The 13,154-nt window shown below is 39.0% G+C and overlaps 1 protein-coding gene across 4 annotated transcripts in view; it reads right to left on the reverse strand.

Annotated features, from left to right (window-relative positions):
- The window catches only part of LOC132133738 (anoctamin-3-like), a 78,939-nt gene that overhangs the window by 36,382 nt on the left and 29,403 nt on the right, over positions 1–13,154 (reverse strand). For all 4 annotated transcript variants that reach the window (XM_059546667.1, XM_059546668.1, XM_059546669.1 and 1 more), the window contains 4 exons: positions 10,903–10,958; positions 10,687–10,808; positions 6,471–6,605; positions 6,187–6,283 (listed from right to left, as the gene is read on the reverse strand). In XM_059546667.1, the coding sequence (XP_059402650.1) occupies positions 6,187–6,283; positions 6,471–6,605; positions 10,687–10,808; positions 10,903–10,958 (410 nt within the window). The remainder of the gene's footprint in view (positions 1–6,186; positions 6,284–6,470; positions 6,606–10,686; positions 10,809–10,902; positions 10,959–13,154) is intronic.

Here is a 13,154-nt window from a genome sequence, read left to right on the forward strand (position 1 = left end):
GTTTCTTTCAGCTTAGACTACTAGCTAAAGTTAAACCCATTTTGACGAGTAAAAACTTTGAACAATTGATCCATGCTTTCATTACGACGAGACTGGATTACTGTAACTCACTATATTTTGGGATTAGCCAGTCAGCTTTATCCCGGTTACAAATAGTTCAAAATGCAGCAGCTAGACTCTTAACCAGGACTAAAAAACGGAGCATGTTACAGCAGTTTTACGTTCTTTGCACTGGTTGCCTGTGCGTTATCGAGTACATTTCAAACTTATTCTTTTGGTGTTTAAATCATTAAATGGTCTGGCCCCTCCGTATCTTTCGGAACTACTTACTGAGTATCGTCCTGTTCTTTCTCTCCGGTCATCTAACCAGAAGCTGCTATGTATCCCAAAGTCAAAGCTGAGGTGCAGAGGCGACCGGGCTTTTTCAGTAGCTGCCCCCAGATTATGGAATGCTTTACCTCTGTGTATTCGCTCTGTATCATCCTTATCTGTTTTTAAAACTATGCTAAAAACGCATCTTTTTGAATTAGCATATTCTAAGTGAGGAAGTGGTATTGAAATGTTTGTTTTATTATGATGTTTTTATTGCTTATTTGTTTTGTGCAATTGTCTATTACAATATGTGCAGCACATTGGACAACCTCGGTTGGGATAAATGGTGCTATATAAATAAATTTGACATTGACATTGACATTGACATTTGCATAGGGAGCCCACGATAGCAGAAATTTGTAGAGCTGCCGGCTGGGCAACACCTAACACATTTCCGAGATTCTATAATCTCTGTGTAGATCCTGTGTCCTCTCGTGTAGTGGCCTCAGATGTTCAGTAACACCGGACTCGCTCTGTGTCGATCTGCGCCATTCTCCTCAGTGGACTGAATACGTGCGCTAAAGTGCTTCTCAGTTTCCCTTTTGGCGAACCCTGTAGAAGCTCTTCCTGCACCCTCAGCAGTCAGGTGTGGCGGAGCTCCAGAAGCCAGGTCCAGCACTTGTGTGTATACCCAAGGTCAGCCCTTGTGCTGGGCTAGGTGCCCGTGTTTAGTGATTCCCCCTTTGGGTGATCCCACATGAGTGTTCTTCCACGGTATGGCTTCCCTCATGGTAAGCCTTTGTCTTTCCCTGGCAGAGTCCTTCTGCTGTCTCTGCTGTGCATTGATCTCACCCCAGGTTGGCTGAGTCTGCCGCAGGGACTTCCATATGTAGTACTGCCCTTTGGCTAGTCCATATGTGTAATTTCCACATGTTACCTCCTATATGCAGGATGTGGCTTCCGTAGCGTTCCATTACTTGGGTACGCTCTCCCAGTGTTATGTATGTACGGAACAGCAGTGAGGGATTCCTCTGCCTAAGCCCTGTCCTATTTTCTCCCCCAACTGGTGTGGGAGGACTTGCTGGCTTACACATGGCACTGGAGGGGGTCAGCAATAGTGCTGTTTTCCACAAGGATCCCAATTTGTCAGTCGAATGTGACCAACTGAAAGGGAACACCTTGGTTATGTATGTAACCCTCGTTACCTGAAGGAGGGAATGGAGTTGTTACATTCCGTCACCACAATTGCTGTTCCACTGGTGTACGGTCGTGGCACACCATCTTGGCTCCTCAGCGAAAAACTGAATGTGCGACTGCACATGCTCTCCTTATATACCCGCACTGTTGGGCAGGGTGCGTGATGGTGATCCGTCTCTAGCGAGATCCCAATTCATCAGTCACTGATGTAACATCTATGTTCCCTCATTCAGGGAACGTCTCGGTTACGTACGTAGCCCTCATTCCCTGATGGAAGGAACAGAGACGTTATGCCGAATGACATATGGGGTCTCACTTGGGAGGCCAATCATCTCTGAGTTTAAGAGAAAACACCAATGAAACTTGGCTAGTGGATTTTGCATGCTGAGCCACTCCCTTTGCCTAAGTGTATATAAGGCAACAGCGTGCATCCACTCATTCAGGTTTTACCTAGAGGAGCCAAGAACATGTCCCGGCAGCAGCGAATAGTTCAAGGCTGTGGCATGGGGACATAACATCTCTGTTCCCTCCATCAGGGAATGAGGGTTACGTATGTTACTGAGACGTTACCTATCTGTCGGTCACTACGAGCTATGTAAAACGACATATGGGGTCAATGGAAAACGCCACAACCCAATCACAATTGTCAAAAAGCCGCAGAGTGTCACAAAAGCTACACCTCCCAAAGCCCCAGCGCAAATTCACTGACCTAGGTATGGAAGGGGACCAAAAGGGTGAGAACATTGCTGCTGGAGAGGGCCATGCTGCTGTTCCGTCCACAAAAGTTTTTGGAAGGGATTTCAACCTTCAGTGAAGATTTCTTCGAATCTTTCCTATTTATTCTTTCAGCTTGGCAGAACGATGGGGAAGCGAGACTAGGAAAAAAGTTGATACTGAGACCAAATCCTACCCGTAGGGAGATGACATGTGAAGATACTGATATGGACTGACCCAGGGGGCAGTAAAACATATGTAATGGGTCTCTGAGGCAGGTCCTACCTGAGATTAGGGATGAAACAGCTGCCAGAAGAGACTGACAGAGCGGCTCTGTCAAGGGAAGACATGGGTTTACCAAGAGGGAAACCTTACCATGGAAGAATACACATATGGGATTACCTATAGGGAATCAAGCGGTATGGGCACCTAGCACAGTACAAGGGCTGACCAGGACTCCAGGCATGCTAACACCAGTACTGGGCCTGGCAACAGACTGCTTCGCCAAGTCTGACCACCGAGGGTGCTGAAGGTTGCTCAACCAGGATACGCCAACAGGGGAACTCTACTGGGAAAAAAGGCGCTCGCATCCCTGTGGGAGGGGGAATGGCGCAGCAAGCGTGACACCTAGCCAGTTCTTCCTGCCAATTACCTGTTACCCAACACATGGGAAGAAACCGGCTCTACATGAAGGTTGTAAAAACTTTGAAGGTGTTATGTGTCGCGCAGCTCAACAGATGTCTGGGGGTACGGCTCACCTTGGGAATGGTATGCCAAGTCAATGGCATCCACTATCCAGAGGGCCAACCTCTGCTTGAAGACTGCCTTCCCTTTCTGCTGACCCCTAAAGCAGACCAGGTGCTGCTCAGAACTTCTGAAGCTCTGGGTGTGGTCCACGAATATGAGAAGCGCTCATACGGGACACAGCAATGCCAAGGCTGAATCTGCCTCTTCCCGGGGCAGTGCTTGCAGGTTCACCACCTGGTCCCGTAAGGGAGTGTTAGGAACCCTGGGCATGTTTCCAGGCCGGGGTCTCAGGACAACGTGAGAGTAGGCCGGTCCGAACACAAGGCACTCTTCACTTACTGAAAATGCTTGGAGGTCCCCGACCCTCTTGATGGAAGTGAGCACAGGAGTCAGGAGTGCTGTCTTGAGAGACAGGAACTTCAGCTCGACTGAATCAAGTGGCTCAAAGGAACCCCTCTGAAGTCCAGCCAGGACAATAGACGCTGACCGAGCATCTCTGGGAGTCTTCTCGGTGAGAAGAATACCAGTTCGTGAACAGATTCCACTTCCAAAGCATAGGCCTGCCTCGTAGAGGGAGCTCTAGCCTGCAGTTTATTTGGAGTTTGTTTCACATGTTCAAAACAGCTTACAAAAAGGGAATCTTACTGAAAATGTTCAAACTACCATTGGTCCATGGCAATTACATGATTGGAAGGTGTGTTATGCATCTCCACCTTCTTTGACATGAATCTCTTTTCCATTTTATTTTTTTCTTTTCAGTCAGTTCATTGTATAAAGTTCTATATAAATAAATGTAATGTGAATTTTTGTTGTGTGCTTATTTTGTCATTGAGAGGAAAGCATGGAGCACATATTTACATATTCACCTAAATGTGCTCCCAGCAGCAGGGATGTTCTCTTATAGTATAGACTGTTTTATACCCCTAAACTTAATTTTTAAGTGAAGGATGAAAACTATGTTTGTTGTGAGTATATCCTTAAGGGGTTTTCATTCTGATATCAATTTGCAGCTATTTAGGCGGCCAATATATGCAATTTAATGAGAATTGCTATTTTTTGGTAACAAGAGCAACAGAAAGCACTGGCACTGAAAGATCACCTTCTCATATAGTCTTTGAGCCAAAAAACACACTTTGACAGCTTAATCATTAGGAAAAGCCCAACTAGATGCACTCACAAGACATAATATATGGTATGCCTGACAACAACATGCATTTATACAAGTTACATATTACTTGAAGTGATGTTGGTAAGTACAAATCCAGAGACCCCCGGAGGAGATCCTCTTGATTAAATTATTTGGTGAAAAAGGTAATAGATAGTGTGCTTTCCATGACTGGATGCTCGGTCTTGAACTGAGATTAAGCTTTATAAGGAATACATTGAAGTACAGGGTTAAACATGTGGGCATAAATGTGAGAGAAGGTGACGAGGTGGGATACTGAAGAAATGTCATAGGAGAGAAGTAAACTAAACTGCTGCTTATATACCCGTGAAACATGACTGACATGTTATAATAATATTATATATATTGTTATAATAAGCTCCTTCCGAACTTGCATTACGAACTTCCTTAAGAAGCAGGAAGAGAGACAGAAGATTGTTGGTAGTTGGTGGTTACCAAAACTCCAGAAGTAGGACGCAGAGAAAGTGATTGGTGTGTGTCAAATGACTCTCCATTATGATATACATTTAGAGTAGAAAAGCAAGAAGAATCTGTTGTTTTGACATCCCATTGGGAGCTTTGTTTGTTGAGGAGGTGGAGATTTTGGCAGAGGAAATTTGAGCTGTAAGTCTTGAGGAGCTTCTGAGGACTTGGCAGGATCATTTTCTTTTTTTCTTCCTTTTTTTTGTACAGCTCATATAATTGTTTATTTAACCTGCATGAAAAGAGTATATTGACATTTAATCCTTTTTGATATGGGAGGAATGACAGGACTTTTCTTTTTCTTTTTTTCAGCAAAACTCCTAGTATTGAGTGAATTTTGAAGCGAGTTTGAAGAACCGTAACCGATGTTTTTGAAAGCAGAGGAGTAGCAGGCAGGTATTAAATCCCTTCAAGCAGATGAATCAATGGTGGGCTGTAAAAGTAATCCTCAGAGGTGACGAATTTGCAACCATGTGACAAAATTGTTTCCCTGGTGTGGCTGGGACCAGTGGGAAAGAATTGCTGAAAGATGTAAGGACAGTAGCTGATAACATTTCCATTTTTACCGCTGGCCCGTGTCCAGGCTCAAGACAATAGTGGGTAACTGTGACTACATTGTCTTCTGAGCTATGACAGAGCAATCTTCAAGCAATAAAGCTCTTCTGGGCAGGAACCAATTATTTTTATGTGTATTTTATTTAAATAATAGCCTCTCTCAGGCACATCACTACCATGTTCCCACGACACAAAAACCATCTTTTAGTCCTCAATATTGGCTACACAGCTTGGGGAATCTGTGTTTGATTTGCATGTTGAAAATCCAGGACCAAACTCTAATTTAAAACATGTGAATATCTTTGACTTCAGACAAAACAGGCTTTCCAAATGAGTCTACAATAATAAAACAAGACATTCTGAAAAAACAAAGCTATTCTATAAACCATGTCTTTACACTGGAACATAGAATAGAAACATCTTTTCACCAAAACAAATTGTATTTGCCTTAAAATGTCTACAGGAATAGAATCTTTATTTATCGTCACAACCAACCCACTAAACATTGGACATCGGATAGACGTCCTGATCATGTCTATAATAGGCCTGTCAGTTCATGACCATTTCTGAACATCTATTCGACGTCCAAACTAGGTCCACTATTTGGAAGTCCAACCATGACCCAACTTGGACATCATCTTGATGTTCAACATTTGACCTGGGTAATTTTTTTGGACGTCATTTGGACCGAATTTGGACGTCCAAAAATTACATGAAAAAGACGTCACTCTGACAGCACATTGCGCAGTGGGAAGATGTGTTGTTTTCTTGACTTTCATGTTGTTTGTCTTGGTTTTCTTGAGTTTCCATGTTTCCACAGAACAGCATCATGAACTAATTACAATGTCAGATGCCTAGATGCAAACTGACGACACTATCGGGAACATTACATCACATCAAAAGTGCTATTTGAGTTACTGAAACTTTATAAAATTTGTCAGTTTCACTGATCTTCTAAAATTTTCTAAGGGGTTTTATGTGGTTTATGTCAGTATTGGGTGGATGTACGGTACCTTTGCATAGACACAACTGTCACTCAGCGTCCAAGAGCTGCAGTTGCCTTCACACATGGGGCACATGATGGTGGTGTTGGCCTCACAGATCTCTTTACTGTAACACAACAATCGTGAATCAGTGCTTTATTTTAAATAAACTGTAGGGGGGGGGGTGGCAATGGATACTAGTGAAAGAAAATGGCATAAAGTTTATAGAAATTCTCTTTTTTGAATTATGGACTACTGGGACCTGGACACTGGGGGTTATTCTGAAATAACTGAGCATACCTGCTGGGACTGACCTTACTTGGCTGGAGTCCATGGTGAAAAGCCCATAGAGGAAGACAAAGAGGCCGACTAGCGCAGCAGGGATCAGCATACCTGTATACCAGCCCAACCAGGCAAAATACAGTCCAATCTTCTCCCCAAAGTACCGCCTATGAAACATCAGTAAGAAACAACATTTATTAGGACTCATTTTACAGTATTTATCAAAGCTGATAAATTTTTATTTATGTATAACAATACTACTGTTCATTGTTACTTCATAATTTCAAGATTTTTATTCCTCACGTACACAATTATATATAGAGCATATATAACCAGCAGTGAAATGTGAGATTTATGTTATTTATATAAATTTATGTTAACATACAGTATACAGTTTATGTTACATTACAGTTTATACCGTACATGTTTATGACTATATATGATTCTAAAAGTGTCCCGATTATTTAGTTAGTTAGTTGAAACCAGCATGTTTTTGTTTAGATACAAAAAAAAAATTAATGAATTAGTTTTTCTTTATAACAAATACATATCTAAGATTTTCCAGGTTATTTGATTTATTTACTTACTATTTATTTACTACATGTTTTTTAACACAATAATAATAATAATAATAATAAAAATGTTAAGTGGTTTTCAGTATATTATACAATTGACAGTATATCGACAGTCACATAAAAATCCAATACATTTACAGTATTTCATTAAAAATGGACTGTAGTTTTTACTGTAAATATAAGACCAATAAGTAAAACTTAAGACATTGCTACAGTGTTTTTTTATAATGAAGTTCTAACAACTACAGCTGTTTTTTTTTTATCTGATCTTATAATGAATGCTTCATTAAATGCATGCTATTCCAGACACAGAGAGAGAGAGAGAGAGAGAGAGAGAGAGAGAGAGAGAGAAAGTTGTCTCTTTAATCAAAATATAAAAACTTTATTTTTCTTTGAAACAAATTTCTTTTCTGCTTATATCAACTTATCCATATGGGCTTAATAGATAGTCTTAGCCCAGTCTAAGCAAACATTATTTAAATCATTGCATTGTAAAAGTGTTTTTAATAAATTATTAGATCAGGACACACACACAATGAACGTATATGTCCCAGATACTAAGTTAGACAGATATTGTAGAGTAACAGGAGGAAAGACTAAGGTGACTAAAAACAGGGCCATTCATTCACTTAAAACATACCAGGTCAGGATGGTTATATAAATCTGAAAATAGAGGGTGACCTCACTCTCAAACTGATGAGCAGCTCCAGCAGAGAGAATGTGTCTGCAGATCACCATCACAATTATTTTTCAATCTCCACTTTAAAAGCAGAGAGATCGATCTAATTCAGCTTCAATATATGTTTGTTATGAGCCTGAGACTCCATTTTCTCTTGCTCTATTTGACTACAGCAGAGATTTACACTAGAAAGCTGCGTTCTCCCACATCAATACAGTCTTGCACGAGTTAGTGACATTAAAGCTGTTCTCACACTGCAAATATTTCCTTTCAGGATTTGACTGTCATTCCTACTGTAGTCGCCAAGAGCTTTTCAGAAAGACATTTGAGAAAGCCCCAAACAAACAGACTGGGAAGAATTTTTAGGCTTTATTCAAAATGCACTTAATTTATATTTGTTTTTGAAATCAATAAAAATCCGATCCATTTGTTTAGACAGCATCGTAGTAAATATCTGGATCATCTACATAAGTGCTTTATATTGGTGCTCTATATGTACCCTGTATACTATAGATAGCCTGTTGAGTAAACACATTTATTCTGTACCATTAATTGTGGAAAAAAATTATGTGAACATGAACATGATGCAAGATAGTGACTGACTGCATCATTAGAATGCAGTTATTTGAAAAAATAGAAAGAAAAAAAAAGACCCTGCATGGATTATTGTCTTATATTTATATCATATGATATAGGTAAGTAATATCATGTGAGCAAGAATGGTGTTTACCCCAAATATGATTGCAAATGTGAAAATGATTATTTATTTATTTTTGCAATACAAAAAAGAAACTCTTTAGACACAATATTGTCAGTACTGTCTATTTTGCTCAGTTTCACAAACAAAAATATTTCCAAACAAAGCCACAGCAATATGGGCCTTTCAGATCAACACAGCTGTGTTTTGTTACTTGCTTTGTTTCTGAATGATTCAGCCATTTGAACAAATCAGTTAAATAAAAAACTGAATGACTCGCTCATTAAAACAGTGGCTTGCCACCACCTATTGGTGGTTTAAGAATAACATTTCTTTTTTTTACCCCTTTTTTATATTTCAATATTCATTAAAAAAATAATACTGATTTATTACAAATATTTATGCAATATAAATATTTCTTTTTAAATCTACTTTTTTGTAATGTCTACTCAATGCTTTTCTCATGTCACACAATAATGATTTTAAATAATCTTTTTAGGGCTAATTTCTCAGCCAAAACTGCAAAACTGGTATTAATTTGTAATAAATTTGTGTATGTTTCACCAAATATATAAATTTATATATATATATATATATATATATATATATATATATACAGGTCCTTCTAAAAAGACTAGCATATTGTGATAAAAGTTCATTATTTTCCATAATGTAATGATAAAATTTAAACTTTCATATATTTTAGATTCATTGCACACCAACTGAAATATTCCAGGTCTTTAATTGTTTTAATACTGATGATTTTGGCATACAGCTCCTGAAAACCCAAAATTCCTATCTCAAAAAATTAGCATATCATGAAAAGGTTCTCTAAACGAGCTATTAACCTAATCATCTGAATCAACTAATTAACTCTAAACACCTGCAAAAGATTCCTGAGGCTTTTAAAAACTCCCAGCCTGGTTCGTTACTCAAAACCGCAATCATGGGTAAGACTGCTGACCAGAAGGCCATCATTGACACCCTCAAGCGAGAGGGTAAGACACAGAAAGAAATTTCTGAACGAATAGGCTGTTCCCAGAGTGCTGTATCAAGGCACCTCAGTGGGAAGTCTGTGGGAAGGAAAAAGTGTGGCAAAAAACGCTGCACAACGAGAAGAGGTGACTGGACCCTGAGGAAGATTGTGGAGAAGGACCGATTCCAGACCTTGGGGGACCTGCGGAAGCAGTGGACTGAGTCTGGAGTAGAAACATCCAGAGCCACCGTGCACAGGCGTGTGCAGGAAATGGGCTACAGGTGCCGCATTCCCCAGGTCAAGCCACTTTTGAACCAGAAACAGCGGCAGAAGCGCCTGACCTGGGCTACAGAGAAGCAGCACTGGACTTTTGGACAAATTTTGCATGTCATTCGGAAATCAAGGTGCCAGAGTCTGGAGGAAGACTGGGGAGAAAGAAATACCTGAAGTCCAGTGTCAGGTACCCACAGTCAGTGATGGTCTGGGGTGCCATGTCAGCTGCTGGTGTTGGTCCACTGTGTTTTATCAAGGGCAGGGTCGATGCAGCTAGCTATCAGGAGATTTTGGAGCACTTCATGCTTCCATATGCTGAAAAGCTTTATGGAGATGAAGATTTCGTTTTTCAGCACGACCTGGCACCTGCTCACAGTGCCAAAACCACTGGTAAATGGTTTACTGACCATGGTATTACTGTGCTCAATTGGCCTGGCAACTCTCCTGACCTGAACCCCATAGAGAATCTGTGGGATGTTGTGAAGAGAAAGTTGAGAGACACAAGACCCAACACTCTGGATGAGCTTAAGGCCGCTATCGAAGCATCCTGGGCCTCCATAACACCTCAGCAGTGCCACGGGCTGATTGCCTCCATGCCACGCCGCATTGAAGCAGTCATTTCTGCAAAAGGATTCCCGACCAAGTATTGAGTGCATAACTGAACATAATTATTTGAAGGTTGACTTTTTTTGCATTAAAAACACTTTTCTTTTATTGGTCGGATTAAATATGCTAATTTTTTGAGACAGGCATTTTGGGTTTTCATGAGCTCTATGCCAAAATCATCAGTATTAAAACAATAAAAGACCTGAAATATTTCAGTTGGTGTGCAATGAATCTAAAATATATGAAAGTTTAATTTTTATTTTGTGTGTGTGTGTGTGTGTGTGTCTGTCTTTGTGTGTGTGTCTGTGTGTGTGTGTGTGTCTGTCTTTGTGTGTGTGTGTGTGTGTCTGTCTGTCTGTCTGTGTGTGTGTGTGTGTGTGTGTGTGTGTGTGTGTGTGTGTGTGTGTGTGTGTGTGTGTGTGTGTGTGTGTGTGTTTCTTACCGTATAAGGTCTAGAGGCTGGTATTTGTACCAGATCCCCCAGCGCGCCCATCTTTCGTACAGAAGGTGTCTGTGGTTTTGAGCTCCATGAGTTTTAATCGGATGTCTGCTTTTATAACTTCCCTAGAAATACAATAGCAAAGTTTTCCATGTATCTACGAGCACTTCAGCAGTAACCAAATAGAGGTTAAAAAACAATAAATTTTACTTATTTTACCTCATGTGGAGGAAACGCTGCTTCATATGTGCCGTTGCCAAGTAACCGATTAATACCTACAAAATAGATGGAAACAGAAGAAAAAACATGCATGAATGTAATATTTCTTTCCAATCTTTTTATTATTGTTGTTATTATTTATTTAATTGTTTGTTTTTTGTTTTTTTTTAATCTTAGTGTCTCTTTGGCATCTTTTGTGCCCAGACATTTATAATGTCTGACAGTCTGATGATTCTACACACACACACACACACACACACAAAATCTAGAAACCTTCATAACCACAACATATAATTTCACATAGAACACTGACCAACATCACAGTCACTACAAACGTGAGGGAATAACAGACAATAGCAAGAAAAAAACAAACAAACAATCAAACAAACAAAAGTAAAGCAATAAAGTATGGTGGCAGAGAGAGCTCACCGCGAAAAAAACAAACAAAAAAAAAACGACTTCAATTCATTATTTGGTTGTGTAGTGAGCATTTGCAGCGCCTGTTGTCAAACTGATGAAGATGTTTTCATGATTGCTGGTGCTTTTTCTATTTGCATGTGTTTTCTAAAGTTGCAGTGCTTTGAGCTCACTCGGCCACCAACACAAGATTTTTTTTCTCTTAAAATTGTACACAACACACATTTTGATTCCAGAAACAGATGGGTAAGTAAGGGTGAGGTTGGGAAATTAACTTTTTGCCCACCAACCTAATGAACTAATGAATGCCCAATTTTAGTGTATATATACTGTATATATAGCCTCTGACTGCATTTATTTAGTGATTTTACTGCTTGATGAACTCGTGGCTAACATACTGTAACATCCCCTGTATGTTTGGCTTCTAGCAGGAGATGAACAAACAGATAACAGCAGACGTGAAACTGGCCTGCTTACAGCAGAGACAAAAGTGCAGCAACAAGAATACAAATCATTTTCAATAAAAGGAGCAGGTAGAATTGAGCGCAGGCAGAATCCTGTAAATAGTGCTGGAGCTTGTCTTTTCAATATGTGGGTGCATGTGAGCGCCTGGGTTAGGTGTGAGTTTCAGTGATTGGGTTAGGCCTATATCAAACAGCTGCAGAAGGTATGAGAAATGGCCCAAAATTGTCATGTATAATATATGTATTTAGCTAAAGGGGTTTTTTGTATTATTATTTTTTTTACTGATGGACTGGAACATTGTGGATTACTTGTCGATCATTGTGATGTTTTATCAGCTGGTTGGGCTCTCATTCTGACGGCACCCATTCACTGCAGAGCATCCATTGCTGAGCAAGTGATGCAATGCTACATTTTTATAAGAACAAGTACTAAGCAAAATCAAGCACCACACTGAAAATTTAAACAAACAGCCAATCAGAAATGTCTATTCTTCAAGATATAATAAAAAAAATGTATTGCAAGTAGGTGCTAAGGTACTAATCAATTCTGGACAAAGGCATAGGCTCTAGTGGCTGGCATATACAGAAAAATAACCTCTTTGGCAGGTTGCAGGTATTAATTTCCCACCTTAGTTAAAGTGCAAAAATAAATAAAATAAATACATAAATACATAAACACATAAACACGCACACATACACACATATGCAATCAGAAGAAAATAAAATCTTCCTGAAATATAAATGTAATATTGAGCATTTGTCTCATTATTATACTGCAAATTTCTGTTTTTTATACTGTGTGCAATTCTACACTTAAACACTTAAACACACTAAATTAATGAATCTCACAAAACAGTCCAGAGCATTTCTTGGTCATATTCAAAAAAAGAAAAGAAAAAAAAAAAAAAGAAAAAAAGAAAAGAAAAGAAAAAAAAAAGAAAAATATTTTTTTTTACATCTAAACATATAAACATCTAGATGTATTGTGGTATAAAGAATTGGGGGGGGGGTCGATTTAAGTCTTAATGAGTATTTGGTAAATGACTGGAAGAAAGATACAATTTCTACCAATATATATTATTTTTTATTAATTACTTTTATTCTGAAAGGATGATGCATCAAATTGATCTGACTGTAAAGACTTTCTATAAAAACATTTAATAAATAAATTAGCCAGGAATTATGAAGTATTGGTTTTCACAAAAATATTAAGCAGCACCACTGTAAATGAAGTTTGCCATTACATCAATTACATTTTAAATTATATTAAAATTAAATTATATTGATCAGACAGAAAACAGTTATTATATTTCACAGTATTATTGTTATTTGTTTATTTATTTATTTATTTTTGTCTTCTTTTGCATGGTG

Source organism: Carassius carassius, chromosome 50 (assembly GCF_963082965.1).
Source record: "Carassius carassius chromosome 50, fCarCar2.1, whole genome shotgun sequence".
In the NCBI taxonomy this organism is placed as follows: domain Eukaryota; kingdom Metazoa; phylum Chordata; class Actinopteri; order Cypriniformes; family Cyprinidae; genus Carassius; species Carassius carassius.